Source organism: Scomber scombrus, chromosome 10 (assembly GCF_963691925.1).
Source record: "Scomber scombrus chromosome 10, fScoSco1.1, whole genome shotgun sequence".
NCBI lineage: Eukaryota > Metazoa > Chordata > Actinopteri > Scombriformes > Scombridae > Scomber > Scomber scombrus.
Window position 1 is genome coordinate 21642478 of NC_084979.1, and position 24693 is coordinate 21667170.

Consider the following 24693-nt stretch of genomic DNA (forward strand, 5'->3'; position numbering starts at 1 on the left):
ACCTTGTTCTTATATTGTCTCACCACACTTGAAGACATCACTCACAGAGGGCTGTGCTGCTCTTTTTAGCCCTCTTTCTGAAACTCAAACTAGTAATGATTAAATATGTAACAAACGAATGGATCGCTTCACATGTAGGCAACTATTTTTCAACGCTTAAGAAGTCTGCATACTGTATAATTAAAGCTAAAACATGTCAAGCTCAGTCTGTATCTCACATTACAAGCCTGACATTGTATTCACCTATATGGTAATGTGCAAGGGAAGAAGAATTTTCCCCCAGGGAAAATGTTAATGTAATTTCACAAAGATATATAATACTGGTAGTTGTTGCTTTTTTCTACTAGTTCTACTAGTTCTACTAGTTTTACAAGTTTTGGGCAAGTTCTGGTTTTGCTTGCAGAACTGTTTGCTTGTTCTGAACTGCTGACGAGCTACGAGATGCTGCTTTGGGCCCCACATGGTTTCAGCGATACTGAGTGTTTTTCTTGATTTCTCTTTTGGCACAGAGCTAGCATTGTCTCATAATTGCATACCAGAGAGTCCAGTCATTGACTGGGTATTCCTTCCTTCCTTTGCAGAGTACACAGAGGTTTCAACTTGACTGACATCCAGTTATCAAAACTTAATGACACAAGGGGACACATTGTACACCCTTATAACCTGGAGAGTATGAAGTGTGTTCAGCAACTACCTTCCTGCCCTGTGCATCTAAATTAAATTCCTCCTGCTGCAGTAACAATACATCAAGCACGAAAGCAAAAAGTACATGCTAAAACATATCCTCATAGCATGCCCTTCTGTTTCAAGGGAAACTGACATTGCAGATTCAGGCATGTTTTCCCCCTCAGGTCAACTGAGGTACATGCTGGATCTGGCAATGATATTTCCCCCAACTCTCTGACTAACCCTCTTCTAGCTAAGACCAATCATAAATATGCTCCTTGCCTGCAAATCAGATCTTCTGGGCTCCACCCCCAGGCCTGCATAAACTGTCACTACTGAAGTCATGAAAATGAAATCCACTAGGTAGTTATACTTATCCAGGAACCTAATTCAAGTTCATTTTATTTGTATAGGCCAATACCACAAATGTACAATCTGTGCAGCAATAGAACATTGACTGTCCCAAAAAAAGTCCATTCTTCCTTTCTTTCCTTTTAACAGGGAAAAAATTGAGTAAACCTCAGGAAGAGCAACAGATGAGGGATTTCTCTCCCAGGATTGACAGAGATGCAATAGATGTGTGTACAGAGTGTAACATAAATTAAAGAATACAGTATTGAACAGGATAATAAAATGATGATTGATTTATAATATATATGAAGAATGTGATGAAGAGGATTCCCAGCAGTGTCCAGGTTTCACCAGGACTTACTGTCTATCATCATACCACCAGAAGGATTGCTCTAAAGTCTTGCAACAGGCAGACTTAAATATTGTCAATAAAAATCCATTCCATCATCTCAATAACCCATGTCTTAAGATCCTGATCTTATGCTACTGTCAAAAAAACGTAAGACCAGTGTAAGCAATCAGGTGGGTTCCTAAAACCAGAGCAAACAGCAGTTAATCTTCCATTTCATTTCTACTGCTCTCCCAATATGCATTGCCTCCAGTAGCTCCCTCCCATTTCTACTGAGATCATCCAGGGTGAAAATGAAGCTATAATTTAACTGATGAAACAATTACAATCATTTTATGACTTTGGTTCTAATCCAATGACACACCTTTAAACTTCTAACAAGGCCACCACAAGCTTGAGTACAAGAAGCAACAAACAATTAAATTAAAAGAAATAATTCTTTCTTTAAAGGAATGGGCTCTAACAGGACTAAATTAAAAACCTTTCAGTATCCAAGATGCAAGCACTTTCAAACCTCAGAGAATTTGTCCACAACTCATTACACACAATCCCATTTGTTAGATGGTGTAAAAGAGTAAGTCGAGGGATTGTTATTGTTCTCATAAGACATTACTATCTTGTAATGTATTAGGCAGCAGAATCAGCTGTGGATCCTCAAAGGTACACACAAAATGACTTAATTACCACAGGTATCATATACAAGGCACACATAACAAAATAATAGCTCACTTACTAATTACCTGAAGACAACTTTTACCTGCAGTCTAAACATTTCCAGTACTATCTCGTAGTGGAGAGTAACTAAGTACATTTACTAGAGTACAATTTTGAAGGACTTTACTTGAGTTCATACGATGATACTTTAGACATCCACTCAACTACATTTTAGAGGAAAATATTGGATTTTTTACTAAGCTACATCTATTTGACAGCTTTATTTACTTTTCAGATTAAAATTTGACACAATGGATAATATAACAAGCTTTTAAAATACAACACATTGTTATAGATGGAACCAGTGGTTTCCAACCTTTTTGGTTTTTGACGTATTAACAAAAAAGCAGTGTGTAGTCGGAGTCATTTCAGATGTCTATGATTTGTTAACAGCTCCACCAAATAGTGATTTCTCCCTCTAAACCTATCAATGTATTAATTTCAGTACATGTTCAAATGAGTCAATATTTCACCAAAAAATGGAATGTTAGAGAAAAAGTCTAAAAACTGAATTGTTTTCTTCTTCTTTCCTCTCCTATTAATCGTTTCATGACCCCACAGATTTATCTTGTGATCCCTTTGGCTGGTTCCACCTGTTTTTACCTAAGTAGAATCTTTCATGCAGGTATGTATTTACTCGTAATGGACCAGTGGTACTACTATAGATAGATATTTAACTACCGATGGGTTGAAGAAACCCCTCCAACATTGAACAATATACATACACACACACACACACTGTACAACACCACTAAACATTGAGCAACATGTAATACACACATACTACACAAACACCACCAGACATTGAACAACCGACACATATATATATTGCACACCCAGGAGGGCTGGGTCCATATGAGGTTATTGGGGAAGGTTATTGAGTGCTGAGATGGCAGACGGCACCAGGCTCTTGCTGAAGCGTGCCCGTCTCCATCTCAGAGTCCTGTATCTGCGACCAGACGGCAGCAGTGTGAAGTGAGGGTAGAGAGGGTGATCCGAGTCGTTGGTTATTGCTTGTGCGAGGCGTGTGTAAGGTTGGGGTGTGGGATGGTTGATGATCTTGGATGCGGTGTGTGTTATTTTTGTTAGTTTGTTCCTGTTCGCGGCGGACAGCATGTTATAAAAACAGGATGAACAGTACAGGAGGATGGGTTGGATGATGCTGGTGTACAGTAGTGACGGAAGATGGGGGGCAAAAGGGGGGGCACGGAGTTTGCGGATTACATAGAGTCTCTGTTGGGACCTTTTGTGTATGTTGGTGATGTGTTGATCAAATGTCAGTTTATTGTCTATGGTGAGTCCGAGGTATTTGAAGTGACTGACCTGTTCAACTGTTTGGTTATGGATGGAGGTGGGGACCAGTCCAGATGGGGGTGTGCATGAAGGAATCTTGTGACATGGTCTTAAATCAATTGGGAGGAGGTTAATTTTCCTGCCAAGACTTTTCAGTTTTCAGTTGAGTTGATTGCAAGTAAAATGACATTAATTACACACCACTACACTAACTAACAGAACAGGTTTGCATTTTCAAATACAAGACAGAACTTCTTCCTACTGAACTCAGAGTTAATTATAGGAATGACATAACTCACGTAACATGGGAACACCTTGAAATCACACGGAGCTAGAGAATGTGGCAAACAGAGGGAGGGCTGCACTGATTTGCTCAATTGTCCAAAAAAAATGGACAAATGTTAAAGTCAATTCATTTGTAAAATCGTAACATAGTAGTTATTTATTTATGCATAAAAGTCTAATGTCAATAGGTAATGGGAAGTGGACTGTTGAGTGTATTGAGGATACTAATAATGGGTGCTAGGTTTAAGGATGCTGCATGTAAATCTGTCAAACATGCAATGGCATATATCAGGATATTTATCATGTTCCAAACATAACATGCAATAATGTACCTGCATGTCTGACATGACTTCTGAGTTAATGTCTTTGCATGTCTGACATGACTTCTGAGGGATTTATGAATGTGTTCCCATGCTAATGTAAGCTTTCTGTGGATAGCCTCGGCTTGTAAATAAACTCACTGCGAAAAATGAGAGCATACAGTACACATTATTATGTATGTGTGTGTGTTCTCCCTGACCTTGACCCTGACCTCCTCAAAATTCAAAAAAAAAAAAAAAAGGTCAAGGATACATAGCAGTGTCTACATGTCTTACTGGAAATTGCAAAAATGAAACAGAATATGAGATTGTGTTAGTAAACAACATGAAAATTAATGTCCTTCTTTTGGTACTGTTTGATTGCTTTGCCTTTTGAAAATGTATACACCCTTGAGGATACACCTTCAAGGCTTGAGGTAAAAGCAACATACTAACCATTCAGCCAAATGCTATATATCTGAGTCATCCAGACTGAATGAAAATATATAATTGCTGTTCCATTACAAGACAATTATCCAATGGAATAGGGTGGGAACTGAGAACCAAACTGTTTGTCCTCTGAATACAACTACAGCTATATCTAGTTTTTCTAGCCCCTATCACCCTCAACCTTAAGCCTTAAGCGAAAAGGAGGAGCGGGCTACAGAAGTCTGATAACCGCACCTCTTTCTAATCCCACACCCAAGGTTTTGTTTTTCTGTTGTAGCAAGTGACAACACTTAAGGCAGACTTGATGTCTAGAATAAGTGGAGCTCCCCTTTATTTGATGGGAATTGTTCCACCTACAGCTTTGGGCCCTATACGGTAGCTTTGACATTCACATTGAAAGAAAAAAACATTACATAGATGGAGAGGCTCAAAATTATATAATAGTTTTGTTATGTGCAATTTAATTAAGTGAAGCGTCATAGAGACAGCACAACAGTAAAACTGAGATAAATTTAATCTGATACGTACTGGACCTATGAATTTGAGCTACGTTTGCATTGGATGTAAGCCAGACATAAATAAGACATGGTAAACTGAGCTTTAGAGGTGAAGGGGAGTACTTCCGAGCCAAGCCTTTTTTTCTCAGCACACCTAGAGAGGGCAGCACAAGCTCAAATTACCCCATTAACTAAAACACTCTCTCACAAAATACATTTTGACATAGAAGCAAATACACCAGCACATACATAAAGCACAGGTCTGACTGCTCTTATCATACATAACAAAATGTATAAACAGACATTACATTTCACATGTTATATAACACCTGTATGTATTAACAATTACTCCTTTGTTGACTGCGGAGTCATTCCACCTGCTGCCTTCAGGCAGTGTGGGCTGTCCTCTGTTTGTTAAGGCTGTCATTATCTCCTTTGGAACACTCCTACAGACGACACCAGGCAGAACGGATCAAGATGAGGACCATTTTCCTGCTTCTCTTGGTAGGCATTAAATTCTGAATTATCTACTGTCTCAGTAAAGCAACATACTGTTTGAAAATGCTACTTAAGTCAACGATGAGCTTGAAAAACAAAAACGAGTATTTGGTTATTTTTTTATCATAAAGTGTTTTTAGAGAGTTATGTTAATTGTGATTCTAAACTTGGAAACTTTACAGACTGTCGGCACACCCAGAACATGTAGTTTCTGCTATCGGTTAAAATGTCTGCAGGCAAATGTGAAAGGATAGATTCATCAAGAAAAACCAGTTCTATGCATGATACTATGGAAATACGAGCCGTGGCCACAGTAACCTGAGCTCCTTACAGTACAATGTTATTGGTTTAGATAGTTTTTTATAGTTTAGATGTGTTCCTGAGAATCTTAAAGCATGCACTGTTTTGAATTGCTCACTTCCCACTGCGGTAAGATCTTTTGTTATTATTTTGCGAAAAAGTTCCTTGTATTATTGAATAGAAATCAGGATTGTGCAACTTAATTATGGGCAACAAGAGATTCTCTTTCGTGTTTTTTTTCTACAAAAATACCATGAAGTACTTGTGCTGTAGTTGATTCACTGTGACATGTTTTGAGGTCTTAACTAAATAATTTGCTCCTAGTGCCTGGGTGAATTAGCTTGGATATTTAGGTATCTAGGTGTTGCACTAAATAAATTGTGATCAATTTGGTTTCCATTGTGCCAAACACATGTCATCAGGCATCTTTACTTTATTTGTAAGTAAAGAGAAAAACAAGAAAAAAAATCACACCTATTTTTGTGAGATGTTGACTTGTAGGGTAAACCTAAAAAAAGGAGGAGATGGTGTATTCATGATGATTAACCTCGTTGCAGACCACTGAATCACTGACTGAGGTATCAACCCTTTAGTTGCACTTTTCTGGTTTATGGACCAAAATGGTGTCATCCATGGCTCTTATTGGATACTTCCCTTTCCCTCCTACCTGTATAGGACAATGGTTGGCCTGAAGTCAAATGACATGAAACGCCATTGGTTGATACATGTCTGGATGTACATAATTAGTTACTTTTTGTGTATTTATTTATTTTTTCTACCCCATTTAAATGCTGTTTGTCATTTGTTTTATGATGACCCTGATGAAGGCCGCAAACTGAAATACATTGTTCTGTGATGCAGGAACTTTGACCTTTTTAGACTTTTTTCCCTTCTCTGTGCACCTTGGAATTAGGTGAAGTTGTGCCAGAAACCTATACACTGAATCACTGTCCACATTTCTGATTTTTCCAGCGATCTGAATAAGTTAAAACCAAATTGCAATCACTTGGATTTTTAATGCCTGGCCTGTGAACACAGTGTTTTTTTCAAACATCTGTTCTACACACTACAAATGTCACCCTTATGAATGGCAGCTTTTATTAAGAAGAAGACAAGATCTGCCAAAACATTGATATACTGTAAGGTTAAATAATCAGAACTTTGGGCACCCTGGAGGCTGGCTGGGATTAATTATAAGATGAAATGTCCCCAGTTCGTACCTAGCTGGGAACCTTTGTTGCATGTGACTCCTCACCTCTCCTTTCCTGTCGTGGTTCAACCGTATAGGCAGTCAGAAGAATATAAAGAATAAAAAAGTGCCAACTAGAAACCGATTGTGAAATCGGTCAGCTGACATTATGTGCCATTTGGCCTATGACAGATACATTGATATTGGCGTTTACGTACATTTTTTGAATTATAAATTACATATATATGTGAATATGTGTGTGTGTGTATATATATATATATATATATATATATATATATATATATATATATATATATATATATATATATATATATGTATATGTATATATTTATACACATACATACATACATACATATAAACTAAGTTATATAGGGTGTGCAGGTGGTCGAGTGGTTAGAGCGCATGCCACATACGCAGCCGACCCCGCTTTGAATCCCAGCCGAGGGTCCTTTGCTGCATGTCACACCCCCCTCTCTCTCCTGTTTCCTGTCTGTCTACTGTTATATAAAGGTGTCTGTGCCGAAAAAATCTTTACATTTAAAAAAAAAAAGTTATATATGCAGCATTTTATGTATATTTGATACTTTTTCTTAATTCAAGTATATATATATATATATATATATATATATATATATATGTATATATGTATATGTACAATATGTCTTTTTGTTTTGTGTTTTTTTAAATTTATAGTAATTTATAATTATTCTCAGTGAAGTTTACTATTTTAGTACAGTGATGTCATTTTATAAAATAAAGTTTATTGTTGAACTGTGAAATTACCACACCTCCATTACATATCTTTGTCAGGTCAAGTGTTTGATAATCACACTTTGAGGGATCTTTGCAAAAAATGTGTGTCCATGTAAATATTCTGTACATAAAAGACTATTGGCTGATATATCAATATGGGATTTTTTTACTACCGAATATACCAAAAATCCAGTATCGGTCAGGTCCTAGTACACTAACCATAATCCTGTAAAAAATACAGGGAAGCAAATGGAGGGAAAGTCAGAGGGATGAACATGCAGAAAGATAGACTGTCTGATAGAGAGACAGCAAAACAGACAATGAGACCAGAGACCAATACACTTAACTCTAAAGGAGAAAATAAGAGTAAGAGTGATAAATGAAGTGTGTCGAGAAAGGTCTTTGAAATGTCTCTGTGATGACAAGAATCAGTATTACTTTCCAGTTTTCTTATTGTTGTAGGTTGCATTAACAGCCGCTGCAGAATCTCATCGAGGCAGCCAGAACAGGCGTGGCAAGCGGGTAACTGACTCATGTTTGGAACTGTAATCTCCTGCCAAAAAAGTTTTGCTTCAAGCTGAAATTTTAACAATCATGTATTTAATCTCCATGCTTGGCTAAACAGGAGCTGTTGGTGCGCTCCAAGCGAAGATGGGTTTTGTCTACAATTGAAGTAACAGAAGAAGAACCAGGGCCATACCCCAGACCGATTTCACAGGTGAAGACTTAATTTTGAAAGAAGTAGATAAAATGACAATCAATATGGCAGCTCAGTGGCCTGGCCATGTCAAACAAGCTGACAATAACAGTTAAATTGTTTCTGTCTTGACACTAGATGTTTAATGACAGGACAGATCATGAGAGGAAAACCCATAGGTTTGAAATAAGTGGAATGGGTGTGACTAAGGATCCAATGGGAGTGTTCTCCATCCATAAAGAAGATGGGTATGTCTATGTCCATAAACCCATCGACAGAGAGCAACACAGCCTCTTCCATGTGAGTTAATGCTGAATCGCCAGTCCCCCTTATAATAATAATAATTATACTTAATATTAGTTTGTAACCATTACAAATAATCTTACACGAATACCTTTTCCCACAGATCAAGTTCGATATTTACAACAAAGACACCGGGCAAAAAATAGACAGGGAACTTGCTTTTGATGTAGAAATAAAGGACATCAATGACAACGCTCCTAAGTTTTTCGAAGATAAAATTGTAACATCTGTGAAGGAAAATTCGCCAGAGGGTGAGTATGCAATTGTGGACATTTTTGGCCAGCAATAACTGATTATTACACATTAGAGAAATTAAAATAATATCACAGTGATAAGGCTATTATGAAGTCTATAAGGTTTAACAGAAACATGTTAAAATAATCCTTTCAAATCTGGCCTTAATCATACTGTGTACTCTCTCCTGCTCCCATTCTTTACTTCATTATAACATATTCCTTACTCTCCTGTACTTCCTTTCCTCATCTCTTTGCAGGGTACTTGCCAGTACAGCTGCAGGTCACAGACATCGATGAGCAAAACACGACTAACTCTCAAATCACGGTCAGTGTGTTTAAACAGACACCAGAAGAGCCCAAGATTGCAGTGGAACGGATCGATAGCAGACTGGCACAACTTAAATTTACAGGATGTTTTGATTATGATGTAAGGCTCAATGGCTTATTGTACCTACACCATGTAAGTTCACACACAGTAATTTTTGGATATAATATCTACAATATTATCTTTTATATATGTTTCAGAAAGCAAAGAAGTATGAAATTATTATTCTAGCAAAAGATCATGGAACGCCGTCCCTTTCCTCCACTGCTGTTGTTACTCTCGATATTCTTGACGGAAACAGTCATCCACCGACGTTCAAGGCCACGAAGGTAAGGGTTATAATTATTGTATTATTGTTATTAAAGTTTTATTTTATTTTATTGATTTATGATGTTAAAGATGAAAATGCTCTGCCTGTCCAGTACAACGGTGAGGTAAAAGAGATGGACATCAAGGATGAGGTTTTGAGAGTTGCAGTAGAGGACAAAGACACTCCTAACACCCCTGGGTGGCGTGCCAAATACTTCTTCATTAAAGGGAATGAGGATGGAAACTACAACATTAAAACTGACCCTGAAACTAATGAGGGCATTCTGAGTGTGATCAAGGTAATTCTGCATTTCTCATTCTAAAAGACACTTAAAGTGGGTCAAGCTAGCTTCAACAAAGTTTAATTATCCATCACAAACAGCAGCTGAACCAGTACTGACTTTGAATTTGTGTGTTTTCCAGGGGAAGGATTTTGAGCGCACAACCTTAACAACCCTACAGATCGGCGTAGAGAATGAGGAACCCTTATTTGTTTGTAAAGGCAAAACACCTGATGGCAAAGGAACACCCCCACCTGCAAATTCAGTCAACATCACAATGAAAGTGATTGATGTCAATGACCCACCTGAGTTTGCTACAACGACAGTGGATGTGTATCAGAGGGAGGAGGAGGACCCAGGAAAGGTCATGTTCACTCCAAAGGTTAAGGACGTTGATTCTGACATAGACAAAATAAGGTTGGTGTATATATACTCTATGTGTACTGACTGAGCTCATCCCCACCTTGCAAATATAGCTTAATATAGCTGGATAACTTTGTCTTTAAGCTAATGAGTATTGGATCAGATTCTGTATTGTCTGGTATAAAATATCAAATATCTGGTATTAAAGGACTCGGATTGGGATCGGGTCTGAAAAAACTCAATAGAAAAACTCCCTATTTAAGAGTTAAAAATCTTAAAATGGTATATTGCCTCATGTTCATTTTTTAAAATAAGCACATATCATGAACATATTTTTGATACATTTGGTCATCAAAGAAAAGAACAAGAACAAGATGTGTATTGAGCTGGATATTTTACAGTGAAAACCTAAACTCGTCAGTTCTCTCTGGTGGACTATCTATGTAACATAAACACTGTTTCTAAATTACCACACATTTTATTTTTATTTATTTAATTAGTTTATTTGTCAGGGACAGTGCATATTAATAAACATTTCTGTAAATATGTCACAATTTGCCAAAAGGCTAGTTTTCATCTGTTGTTCCTGGCCAGGTGTGAGTTGGCAGTCTAAAATCAAAAAACACATTTAAAACACTGTTTGTAAGAAGTGTCACAAATTGCGAGCGGTTGGAAAATACAAATAAAGGCTTGGCATTTCCATACTGCAATTTCTATACTGGACGGCAAATATACCAAAACTGACATATCTGCAATAACCTAACGGCTGATGTATTTCTCTGGCCCTGGCTACAGCTCACCTGGAATAGTAAATAGAATAAAACTAACATTACTTCAACCACATAGTACCTCAAATATCAAATATGTAAAGTGCCAGCCTATAAGTTGCAAAAGAACATTTAAGTGTATGCCCTTTCTCTGTTAGTCTTGCCACCCACATGACCTTGGTTTCACTGTGGTCGCTGTGGGAGTAAGATCCATTTGGACTGTAGCATAAAACAAAGCTACAGATTTTTCAGGAGTTGTTTCAGCAGCTGCAAATCAGAAATCATAATTTCAATTAATATGCTCTGTTCCACTCACCAATTTCTCCTACTGTGATCAGGTATGTGCTATTAGAAGATCCAGCTGACTGGGTGACCATTGATGAAAAAACAGGACAAATCGTATCGTCTAAGACGATGGACAGAGAGTCACCCTTTGTTGACAAGGATAGCAATTACAAAATCATCATCGCTGCCATAGATGATGGTATGATGGACCACCCATTAACAAAATATTTAACAAACAAACAAACAAGATGACAAGATTAATGACGTGGTGCTTTTTCATTCGCTGTGGTTACCAAGGTGAGCCTCCAGCCACAGGTACATGTACTGTCTTGGTTCACCTGGGAGATATCAATGACAACATGCCTAAGCTGATCAACAATGGCGTCATTATGTGTGGAAACAAGGCTGACAAGGTCACAGTGACTGCAGCGGACTCAGATGCCCCTCCTTTTAGCGGGCCCTTTGCCTTCTCCCTGAATGATGAAAATGATGCAACTCTAAAGAAGCAATGGAAACTAGACCCTGCCTTTGGTGAGTAACACCTCTTTATAAAAAAAATAAATATATATATTTTTTTTTTTTTTACAATTGAAGACCCACCTCAAACTTGTCTTTAAATCCTTCACCAGGTCTGGAAGCAGGGCTTGTTAGCCTGAATACACTTGCTTATGGAAACTACTCAGTGCCCTTAGTGATAGAGGATCAGCAGAGTGTGATTGGACAGGATACTGTGGAAGTGATGGTGTGTGACTGTGGAGAAGGACCGGTATGCCTTGCCAAAGAGTCTGCCTCATCTAGTCTTGGGCCTGCTGGCATTGGACTACTCCTTTTAGGATTTCTCTTATTTTTATGTGAGTATGGCAATGAGCATCAGTGGAAACATGAACAAAAGCACAAGACTCATTCTCAATAAATCTACACTGACCTTAAACAGTTTTTATTATCAAGTAATGCAAATTAACTGCTCTGAGAAAATCTGACAGTTCAAAATTGTCAGCTCATAATGAGACCACTTAGTTATTTAACTAATAGAGTGGTAGGGTAGTAGGGTGAAGAACGTGATTTATTATTTCTGCATCACCTGAACACAAACTCCAATCAAATAGTCCAATAGCTGATCTCATGTTTTCATGGTTTAGTAAAACCTAAATTTAATCTACTGCTCTTCTGGCTGTCCTGATGTGCATGCAAGATACACAAAATACTTCTCATTTCATACCATAAATTCCTCCTTCCTTTATTTTTTAACCTGTATTTACTAAGATAGGTTTCAGTGAAAGCAAAGCTTCTATTTTCAGAAATGCCCTGTCCACAATTACATACATTTACACCTGAAAACTGCCCAGTACAACCACAATCTCAGTGAACACTGAGCATCTCCACTTGAGCAGTTGGGGGTCAAAGGTTCCTCAATTGTGGTAACGAAGGAGGGGCAGCACTGCTCTCTCACTTTCCCACTCAGAGTTATTCTGCCCATTCAGTGATTAAACCTGCAACCTCCTGATCACAAGCCTATTTAACTTTTCTAAACTAGGCCACTACTGCCCTTGACAATTATGTGCCAGTAATGTTTGCAGAATACACAACATGTACACTCTCTTCTTAGTGTTATTTTGATGTGTGTCGGCAGTACTGCTGCTCCTATTTATGTGTGAGTGTGGAGCAAAGGACTTCAAGCACATCCCCATGATTCAGGATGAGGGCAACCAGACACTCATCAAGTACAACCAAGAGGGAGGGGGCTCTGAGTACAAGGTATGTTGATTGTGTTGTGTGTGTGCAAATTAGATTGACAGCGTCAGTATGCTATATTTGTTGACGAACCCTACTGTGTCACCCAGTGGGGCTACCCTGTTACTTATTCTTTTTTTGTCTCTTTTCTACCAGGCTGAGCCCACTCTGATACGGACACCTACACAAAATGTAACTGCAACCGATGGCCTAAAAAAGGCCACCATGCAGGTAATAATCCCATCTCTCCTTAGCCTATTATTCTCCTTTTTGTGATTGACATTTTCCACTGAAAGGTCTTAGGTGTGTCAATGTGAGTGCAATAGAAAACAAATATTTTAGAAAGGGCAGTTGATATCCTGCTGCAAAATAAATGACAGCTATAATCCACTTAGTTTTCTTTGTCTCTCTGTGTAAGGTTGTGGTTAAGGTGTGTGGTGTAGACATATCTACAACACAAATAACTGTTTGGAAAGAATAATGTAAGTAGTAGGTAAAAGGGTGAACTTGAACTGCAGCATAATATTTACTGTAGTTAACTGCATAACACTATAGTAGCCTTTGAATGTAATATAGCAAAAGGCATGAACGTGTATGGAGTTATTATTTTCCATAAATTGACACTTTGCTAAATACTACTAACAAAAATAATGTTAATTGGCTATGCTTGTAAGATTGCTTTATCAATTTGTTCTGCTCAACAAGATGTCTCAGATGCCTGCAGTAATGGCCCAGGATATGAATGGCTTCAGCAGCGCAGGGTTTACCCTGGTGAGTAACAGGTCTTTGAATAGATTGTGTCCTTTATGTGTTTGAGCTTCTTTACAACAAAAGATTACACCTCTTGTTAACATCTTACACATCTTGTTTCTGCACTCTACTATAACCTTCCCTACTGATTTCACTTTAATGTATATCCCCTATAGACTGACTCTAACATGGCATCACTGGGCAGGCAGCAAAAAGAAAGAGGCAATGGAGGGCAGACTATGGTGAGTGGTTATAGCTGTGATTACAATAACTTCCTCTGATGAGTGGGTTTTTGTTCCATAGGTGTGCTTTGAAGAGAATGTTTGCTTGCATCCATAAGGAGGTGCCAAAACCTGTACGTTTTATGTAGGGGTGTAAATCACAAATTTCTACACGATAAGATATTATATCGATTCAATAAACAACGATTCGATGTTTGCCAATATGGCAAAGTCTGTCACGATACGATTTCGATTGGATTCAGGAGGCAGCAATCGATATGAGACGATATCATAGCTGATTTAACACAATCACTTCTATTCATATCAAATCACAAAGCACTTCTAAAATATCATTTGACATTTTTATTTCTGAGATCAACCAGACATTTAAATCGAAAACAATCTATTATTTTTTTAATAAAAAATATTCCTCCTGTTCACTATAAAGAGCCACATTTTGATATAGAGTTTTTAATTTTTCGCATCCTATAAAAGAAAAAATTGAGCGGTAGACACACATCCAGAGTCTGAAAGCAGTAGCTGGACCAAATAACAAAATCTGTAAAAGCAAGAAAAAAGTCTGCACGCTGCAGCTCCCAGTGCAGGAAGACTGGGATACACCTGCATTGGGAGCTGCTGATGTGCGCGTCTCTACCACACACTTTTTTCACATCCTATAAAAGAAAACTGAGAAAACATTAAGTCACTATTTTTATATATTAAAAGCAGGATTTTTGCTTCTCCTTCAAAACTGTCTACCGTGCTGCTGTCAACAGGTGTTTCTGTGTGTTGAGTTTACAGTAACGTGATGTCTGAAGCATCTGATGATAGACTGTTTCTATAATCCAGCTGCAGACGTGTTGCAGCAGCAGCAGCAGTGAAACTTGTCGCTCTTTCACAGTCGTGGATTTTAGTTTTTGTAGAAAAAAGCTGCTCAGGATAACCACACAGATTTTTTTCTGGCCGTTGCCATGGTGCCGCTAAATATTGTTTACTGTTTTCTACAGTCTGTGGAGCAACACACATACTCAGTATCAGTTTCATATTTTTTTTCCTCTGTCCCATTTGTTTGTGTGTTAATCTGAAGATATCTTAAAAATCTGTTGACACTTTTTTAAGAAATGTTTTTGGGGGGATGGGAGAACAAATCTGGAACCACAGGTGGATTTCCTTAAATTATTTAGAGATGAAGTTTTTCATGATGATGTATTTTATTGTATTTGTTTGCACATTAAAAATACAACAGCAATGTATAAGAAATAACGCAGACATATATTAAAATACAGACTTACATCTACGCAGACACATGCAGTCTGTGGTGCTGTTACATTTTACTGTGTTTTATTGAAAGATGTCTCTAATTTTTAATCAACCTTCATTTATATTTTGGGGTAGATCCTGATACATTTAATTTGACTGAAAAACAGAGTTTTAGCATGCTTTCTCTGTCTACTACATTGTCCCACAGAGAACAATTTCACAAACACAACAACTGTCAAAAACATTGGGCCAGATGCAAGAACCACTCGTACACACAGATTCGTTCTTAAACCATGCGTACGAGTGATATACGAGGATTTGCCGCATTCTGGATATTTTGGATTTCCTCTTAGGTACGAACAAAATTTACGAGTGATGCAGACCTGTCGTACCTCTCACGCACAACCAACCTGCAGTCCTCCAAAGCAATAAAACTTGACTGTTACTGTCTAATTGTCTAATGGCAGTGTGCCAACGATATCATGTCTTTTGGGGGAACTCACATTTTTCCGGGGGGGGGGGGGGGGGGGGGGGGGTGACATCATATACTAAATAAGCAAGATATGATAATCACTTAATGAACACATAACACGTCCACACGGGTATCAAGACCAAACAACACTGTATGATACAATACAGCCAAGCACGATATGGTAGCAATAGGGGAGACCGGGGCTTGTTGTCACACTTTTTACACTCTTATATATTTCTTGGAATCAATACATCATATATATTTTTTAAAGTGTACCAGATGAAAGACCAAAGTCTCAGGTATATATTTTGTATTCATGTCATTTTCATATATTGTGTCAGGGCAGAGTTATAGGCAATCAAATGGAGAGTGTGAACATGTGACATGTTGCCCCACCATCGGGTAAGTTGTCTCACTATACGGGGTAAGATGTCACACTGGATTTGCAACTAATAAAACAAGGACAAAATTATTGTTGTTCTTTTTTTTTTTATTATTACTTTAAAGTGAACATTGAAGTCAGGCACAGACAATGTTTATCATTGAGTTTGAAAAAGTCATTGAACATGGCTATTGAACAAACGTTAACACAAAATATTATGCAACATGCACTGCATTAAAGTCCTTAGGAACTGCTGGCATGTAGGCTACGGCTCTCAGCCTCAAATGCCTGTTTTACCTTTCTTAAACTCAAAATTCCAGATTGAATTGAACTACAAACATTATGAAATTTAAACCAGTCCTCAAATGTGGCCATAGTTCCAACAACAACAACAACTGGAAGATCCATTCATAAAAACTCAAACAAAACCTGACAACTAACCCCAAAATGATTGAGCCATGTTGCCCCAAACTACCATGTTTGCTAAAGCTAGCTATAGTTTAAAGTTAGCTTAAAACAGAACAATGATTGAGGTATGACAGGATGCCTAAATCTCTCCTCTAACAAGTCCACATTTATCACTGTTAGGATTTTTACCTGAAAGAAGCTTATTTTGAAATATATCAAGTTGATATTTTTTACTTTGGGTTGTGCAAAATGGTTAATTGGTGCTCATCTCAGCTCACAATGTGCTATTCTCTTCTCAGACAGGACATGACACCTGACCATGTAAAGGAAGAACAGTAGTCTTCCACTTTTTAGTTGCGCCCTCTGGTGGAGAAGATAATTGCAATGTGAAAACTTACCCGTGTGACAACAAGCCCCGGTCTCCCCTACTACAGAGTGATGTAACCTACTGTATTTTATCAGCACAAAAGACATAGAGAGGTTGAGCTGTTGAACTGTTACCCTCATCTCGAACTTCTTCTGCCGGCTTGCCCTGCGTTGTCATCCCGGGTGTTAGCAGGTCTGTGCTGACAGCAATCCGGCAGCAGGTGTAACATCAGCAGTTGAGCTTCAGAGTCAACTGACTTGGATTTTCTTTTTAACATCACTGTATGCTGACTACCACTTAACAGAGAAATTAATAATGTCGATCCGCAGGCTGAGCGTATATTATATTGTCGGTATTTTAGAGACCCCTGAGTAATGGGTGTGAACTACAGGAGATATAGGCAATGAGCAAGTGTATACTATGTCCCGTTCATTAAATTGCACTTCTGAATCCATAATCATGATGACATTACTCTGTTTGTAAAATTATTAGGCTATTTAGTATAAAGAAGTAGGCTATTTAACAATTTAGGTAGATATATCAGTCATTTAAATTGACAATTGAAACTATGATATAGTTTAACTCCCTGGCTGATGACATCCCCTGGCATAATTCATGTTCAGTCATTTTTGTTTTTATTTCTGTGACGGTGCGCGCAACAGCTGAGACAGCGTTCTCAGCACGGGTCATCTTTCTCAGGACCTTTGATTCCACCACTTACACACTAAATAATAATATGCGTTTCTGTTGATCTATTTCTGAGAGCGGGACCTCAGTCTGAGAGCTCGTAAAGTTCTTATTCTTAGTCTTTAGTGCCATTTTCATGAATGGAGCTTCTCCACAACCTGCCGGTCGTCTGACCGTATATGGTATTTTGGGGGCGTCATTCATGTTAATTTACTATTCTCAGAACGCACGTTCATTTAGAACAGGTGGAACTCATCATGTTTACGAAGGTCATTTACGACTGTTTCCTGGTGATACGAGTGTTTGGTGAATCCGACGTGGCACACTCGTAAATTCCACCTCACGAAAAAAGTACAACAGATTTAAGAAGAAAAATACGAACATATTCTTGCATCTGGCCCATTGAGGTCTATTAGGCACACGTCTCCAGATAATGTCAAGTAAGGCTAGTGAAGACTGAATCAGTGTTACTTTCCTTCATTTCAGTACTCTACGTGGACTACAAGCAGGGAAAACACCTTCCAGGTAAGTGTTGCTGTTCATTAACTTTAAATATCTCTTAGTAAGTAGTAAAATATAAATATAGTCATCAGTTATTCTGACAGTATCTAAGAATGCCAGAAAACAAATATTCCCATTATTGCTTGTTAGGGCCCAATGTGATAATCTCCAATAGCGTGTAATGTCCAACAATCCAAAACCCAAAGATATTCAGTCCACTATGTGACAAATATTCATGAAATACTACACACATTTATATTTTAGAAGCTGGAACAAGCAAATGTTTGAAATTTTAAATTGAAAAAATGCTTGAAAAAATAATCAAAACTAAAATTAGAATGATTCATTATGCAAATTAATTTCTGAAATTAATCAATAATCAATTAATAATTTATTCCCTATATAAGACAAAAACCTCTATGAATTGTATACACTTTCTTCTGTATACAGTGCATATTATTTTGACTATATACTGTTTGAACTCATAATCTTCCTTGCTGTTAACAGGGAAACTCATCGAGGTACCAACACTCTTTCAGCTTGCGATCAAATCAATACATTGCAGATCACATCGACAGGGTAAGAGAACCTTAAACCCTAACCTTAAACCCTAACCCTAACGCTTTGTCTCACACCACACAGAGATAAACACAGGCATGCTACATGAATGCCTGATTATTCAGTAAACTGCAGTAGTTGCACTGAGTGGTGGATAAACCACAATCCTGCTGCAGTGAAATGGATTCAATTCATCTTCATATACATAACATGGGTGAAGATAAAATCCCTATGAGAATGTGTTTTTTTAAATATATAAAAGAATAAGTTAAGTACCATGAATATAAGAGTGTAAACCTAGATCAAAGGTCTGTTTAGTTATATATTCTCATATGATGAAATCAATTCTTAACCCCTAAATTCTACAGAGACTGTACGTGATTGATGGAGACCATGCAGACCACCCAGCGTACCAACCCTATGAATATGCCTACGAGGGAGAGGGCAGCAATTGCCAATCACTGGATGAGCTGTCACTCAGCAATTTAGGAGACAATGTTCAGTTTATGGATGATTTGGGGCCAAAGTTCAAGACCTTGGGAGGCATCTGTTATCAGACAATTCAAGAAAAAAACATACAACTTTAAAGGGCAAAGCTGGATTGTGATGTTTTTTCAAGGAAGTCACTGCACAAGATATTCCCCAATGGTTGGATTTAAAAAATATATACTTTTGTACTTTGCGTACATTTTGGACATAAACATCCAACGGATATTTTATGCTGGCATCTATACATGAAACAATAATTAACTTTTACCTTTACTAGTTACTGTATTTGGCTTGCTCGACAATATAATTATTGCACTACACAAACTGTCATGCACTGGTTGTTTTGAAAAGCTATATTTTGACAATGACAGGTTGTTCTTGTTTTTTACTGTTATATCTCAGTGCTTTTAACAGTGGGTTATTTGTAGCTCTAGTGGTTTTGTAAGGACAGTATTATTTTGATGTTTTGAACTGTAATTTAGCAGATTTATCTGTTATCTGTTGAAATTATTTGCTTTAAACGTGTATTCCATTAGTAAAACACAGTGAAATGTAGTATCTGGAAACATTTACCATTACTAGCAGATATGTGGTGGCAATCTTGGGGGCAAAATCTTTTTACTGGGTGTTGGGGTAGAGGGTGTTAAAGTATACATAACAGAACCATTTTAAGTAAGACCATACTATGATTTAATATCACAGTTTTATTTTTTAGCCCCTGTCGATTGTATTAAATTGCTTTTTTTCTACAATTGCATGCAACTAGCTATACCTACAGATTGTGACATGAATTGCAAGCGAGGGATTAGTGGCGGCATAATTGTCATGCAACTTGTCAGGAGGGTAGATAGCTCAGTTGAGTTTTCTCACTCTGCACACAATTACTGCGGTAATCCCACATAGCATTGTGTAGTTTATTTGTTTTAAAACTGATGACATCAGCTGTCTATGTTGATAGTATAAAAACAACATGTCTAAATGATGTTTGTGTCATGCCCATTTCATATTATTAACACCCTATGTCAGAGCCAGAACAATTTTCAGCCTGTGTGATTTCATCTGATGTTTTGCCTCCCTTGTTCTCAGGTAAACTGTTGCTGAAAAGTTAGATACCCTTCAGTCTGTCAGTGTAGCAGATTTCCTTTTTTGATTATTGAAACGTTTGAAAAGGTAGTCAACACAAAACAATAGTGTGTATAGCTCAGCATCATTAATATGGATCAAGTTAAGGTCAAGATATTTTTATGTCTACATGTGGAAATGTGTTTTGAACTCCGCACTCGAGTTCCACGATAATTTAACAAATGAACCACACAGACTAACAGCGCAAGGTGGTGAAAATGATCTTATTCACCTGAAGACTCTCCACTGTTAACCAATTGTCTGCTGTTGGCTGGGATAGCCTTCTAAAGAGCCAGATGAGTGTCTCACCAGATACAGTTATGGGTGTGGTAACGAGAGTAATACGCCAACGTGCATTTCATATCATAACAATCTTCAGTCTGTGTGATTTTTTTGTTATAAATATGTTTAGATGTTTTGCCAAGCATCCAATTATCTGAGGTAGGCCAAAACTGGATCCTGCGGAGCACTTAAAGGGTGAGAAATCTACTAGCAGTCGAGGCAGATGAATTGCAAGCAACAGTTGCATGAAAAAAACTGATGCATACTGGAGGTGCATGGACAAGATGACATGTCTGTACTTTTGAGATGGATATATGTAAAAGGGTGTAAAGACTAAACCCATCTCAACACAGCAGTTTTGGTCTTTGCAGTAACAGGAAAGTGAGGAACAAAGAATAGTGATGAATAATTTCAGTACGAAATGACTATTGACAAAGCAAACAATTACACAAAAATTCCTTCACAAAATTATAGCAACCAGATAACAAAACTGGAATTCCCAAATAAGGACTAAGAAAAAAAAACCAAGATGCCTAGATGCAACCAAGAGGTGACCAAGCTACAACAAAACTCATACAAAAGCAAACTATGAGCTGTAGTGCTTATTAACAAAGATTCTAGACCAAGTTGAGAACATTTAAGATGAACAACGTCCTCAATACTAATTATTCTAGTTCCTTACTGTTACAGTACAGACAGGGAGACCCAATTGCGGTTCCAGTTCAGAGTTTTTATTTTTCAAAGTCAATCAACAAAAATCTTCAGCCAGTAGGGCAGTTCAAAAGTCCACAACAAAAATCTTCACTCGCAAGAGGAGTAATCAAAAATGCAAAAACAGAAGCTTGGCAGGGCAGAAAAACAAGCAGAATCCAACAAGGAGAACAAAGAGGTCAAACTTATAGTTCAGGGCTCCAACAGCACTCACAGAGAGAAGCACAGGACAATCTGACACAGAGCATGGCGTGAGCAGAGTTTAAGTAGGCCAATCAATTAGGCCAGCACAATCAGGGGCAGGTGGCAAACAATTAAGCAATCATGGGCAGCTCCAGCCAAAACCACATGGCCAGGCCGTACACAAAGGAACCACCAGAGGGCAGGCAAAAAGGTAAACAAAACATGATAGAAAGTGACAGATAGTGACACTTACCTAATGAACCAAGTTCTACTATACTCCTAGCCATCTTGGAAGTGTACCAGGTCTGAGGCTAGTTAACAAGGCAGTATACTATCAAAACTAGACAAAGGCACTTAGTCTTACACTACTCATTCTAACCCAACAAAGAAACATTGATATGTACTGGGAGCACGAGCAATGGTGAAATCAAGGATTGTCACTTCAGTTATACAGCTAGCCTACAATTGTGTGAAATAGGTTGGCTGGGAGGCTCTATTAGTCTACAGTATGAGCCTCAATTTGTCACATAAGCCTAAAGTGTATATAGGTCAGCAATGAAGGCAATGCATGCATGCATGCATGCGTGGGTTACAGTATGTGCTGCAGATGTGCTGAAAGTGCAAAACCATAAAAGGTTATTCAGGGTAGTTGCCTGCTGAAGGAAGAGAAAGTAAATCTGAATCTCAATGTATGCATTTCCCTGCACTTGCAAACTCCCAGACTCAAGTGCATTCCCGGAAAGTCTGCAAGTGCTGATGGCTGTCAAAATCCACCATTAATCAAGTCACCAAGGGATCTTACATGGACCTTTGGCAGACTTCTAGAGAGTCCGCTTATTATTTTTGTTTCATGCGTGCAATGCATAAGTTGCCAATAAAGAAAACCATTAACAACCATTCCGATAACAACAAGATAACTGTTTAAAGTCAGCACATGGGCTAGCTTTTATTGCCTGGAAGACCCACGTAAACTAAATCACCTGATGAACCTCCACTGTCTGACAATTGTCCAAGGTTGACCTATACATAACTTATATGTCCCAACATCTACATTTAAGGTGCAGCACAGTAATAAGTAATTATCCATTTGATAACCACTCTCGGTGTCAGTGCAAAAACAATCTTCAGCCTGTGTGATTTTGTTTATATGAGATAAGTTTTGATATTTTGCTTCCCTTTCATCTGAAAATTGCTGAAAAGTCAGCACAGTAGAAGTGGAAGAACTTGTTTTATGATTAATGTTACATGCGTGACAAGGGAGTCAACACATAGCATCAGAGTCCAACAGTCAAAACAATAGTGTACATAGCAACATCAGCAATGACAGCAATACAGCAGCGTACACAATGATCCTTGTGTTGGTTGTGGCTGAAAAGTGAAAAGTCTGATTAATGTATGTCAGGGGTATTTATTTAGAATTCACCGAGGTCCAATATTTGAAGTGAAGTGAAGGTCCAGAACATCATAACTTTTGTTATTTTTCAGTACTTTGAACTTGCATTCTAGTTTAATCACAAATCACAAATAGAAACGCTTGGACAATATTTAACATCCTATTTCATCAGTTACAGGTCCGGGTCCAGATAGGACAGCGTCTGGGTTCAGATCCGGACTGTGGTCCACCTACTGGATTAGTGACCTGTTATACATTTTGGGTGTATGACATAAAGTAACAATAAAATAATCACAAAATTGACAACTAGACTTTTTGGCTAGATCGGCCATGAACTAGCCCTATAACCCACAGAGTGATGAATTAGTGTTGACGTTACATTATTGATTGGACAGCCAAGTGCTGGAGTTTCCCTATTGGCTGTTGCTCTTTTAAAATGATTCAGCGCAAGTGTTTGTAGCTATGTCCGCTCGCTCACAGACTCTCAGCGGGACTGAGTCATGAATGTGTAAAGGGAACTGGATACAGCATTCATTCATTCCTATAAAAGTTGCTCAGTGGCGCATAAGGCCATTACCTGAAAACATACAACACAAGCTCTATGGGACCAATTTGCCAATGGAGCATGCTCACAAGAGACTTCTGCTGGTTGAGTCAGGTAAATTCAGGTTTAGGTCAATGTGGCTGCAATCCCAGTGTTCTTGCTGTATCCAGTTCTCTTTATATATCCTTATATTATATCCCTATATGTGTCTTACTTTCAATTTCCGCATGTTAAATGTGTATAGTGTCTTTTGAATAAAGCACTTCCGTGTTCATGGTAAATAAAATAAAAGTTGTATAAACAACATGAAACAGCATCAAGGATTAACTTGATATTATTCCATTATTTTTCCAGCTGTGGATAAGTGAAATAATATATAATAAATATATATGTATAACAAACTCTTAACAAAACCCATCTCCATATAGTTTACTCCCAAAATCTGGTGCAATGTATTTTAGTATTTTTATTGTTTTTATTATGTGTACAGCACCTTGGGTTAAAAATACTAGTATATGAAAAATGCTATACAAATAAATAGACTTATACTTACATAAAAACAAACATCTTAAATGTGCTGGCAATATCCATGTATAATGGTAACAAACAAGTTGAAAGCCCTCTAGAGTTTCATAGCCAAATACTAGGCTTTAACCCAGTGTTGTTGGGTATTGTCCAATTACAGATTTGATCATGTTTCCTGAGAAGCGATATCATCAGGGTAAACGGAAAATGTCACACCCACATTTTTATAGTGCTGGCTGGAATGAGTGATACTACATTCATGATTATTGTATCATGCAGAGCTGTCTTTGTGTGTGAAAAAATGTTGAACTGTGAAACAGATTTGGAGTATAGATTCATGGCACATTTAATTAGAACATGCTCATGCTGTCTTTCTCATGTGATCTAATCAGCAAATGTCTTATCTTACTGTGTAATTTATCTCTTAATAACTTGCTAATTACTTGATAAGCTTAAATAGTATGTAGTAATAAAAGGTGCATAATAGAAGTGGTGAAATAATTTTCTGTATGGTATCTTATAGAAATAGGCATATCCAGAAAACTCTTATTATTATTAATATTATAGCAATTAAAGCAAATGAAACTCATAGACTGGAGGCCGGTGTGAGGGTCACATTGTTGTCAGTCAGCATGTTTCCAGCGCTATCACAATCAACACAGACAAAACACATGACATTTTTTAAAACAAATGAGATACACAATGATACTGAATAAGTTGATAAACTAAAAATAAGAAACATAAGCACCAAAGAACAACACAAAGGGCTGTTAAACACTAATAGACATGAGCAAGAAAGTAAGTCAAAGTAACTCAGGGTGTACTGTCAACTAATTATAGAAGGAAAAAACTCTTTATTTAATCTTTAGAAATAAA

The 24693-nt window shown here is 37.7% G+C and overlaps 1 protein-coding gene across 1 annotated transcript; it reads left to right on the plus strand.

Moving 5' to 3' along the window:
- The first annotated feature begins 3265 nt into the window (after positions 1 to 3265).
- On the plus strand, positions 3266 to 19155 carry cdh26.1 (cadherin 26, tandem duplicate 1). Its single transcript, XM_062427118.1, has 18 exons — positions 3266 to 3385; positions 8128 to 8187; positions 8291 to 8383; positions 8501 to 8662; positions 8769 to 8916; positions 9159 to 9328; positions 9427 to 9555; positions 9649 to 9834; positions 9959 to 10233; positions 11285 to 11430; positions 11529 to 11762; positions 11861 to 12082; positions 12862 to 12986; positions 13119 to 13193; positions 13668 to 13733; positions 13889 to 13954; positions 18518 to 18589; positions 18937 to 19155. Exons 1-18 carry the CDS (start codon positions 3266 to 3268, stop codon positions 19153 to 19155), a joined length of 2568 nt encoding a protein of 855 aa, XP_062283102.1.
- Positions 19156 to 24693: the final 5538 nt, after the last annotated feature.

Excerpts from the sequence above, each read along its gene's own strand:
- cdh26.1 (XM_062427118.1), top strand. The coding sequence starts at position 3,266 with ATGGGGGGCAAAAGGGGGGGCACGGAGTTTGCGGATTACATAGAGTCT. Across the intron at positions 9,329-9,426 it reads CAGGATGTTTTGATTATGAT|AAAGCAAAGAAGTATGAAAT; the intron begins GTAAGGCTCAAT and ends TATATGTTTCAG. Across the intron at positions 9,556-9,648 it reads CGACGTTCAAGGCCACGAAG|TACAACGGTGAGGTAAAAGA; the intron begins GTAAGGGTTATA and ends CTGCCTGTCCAG.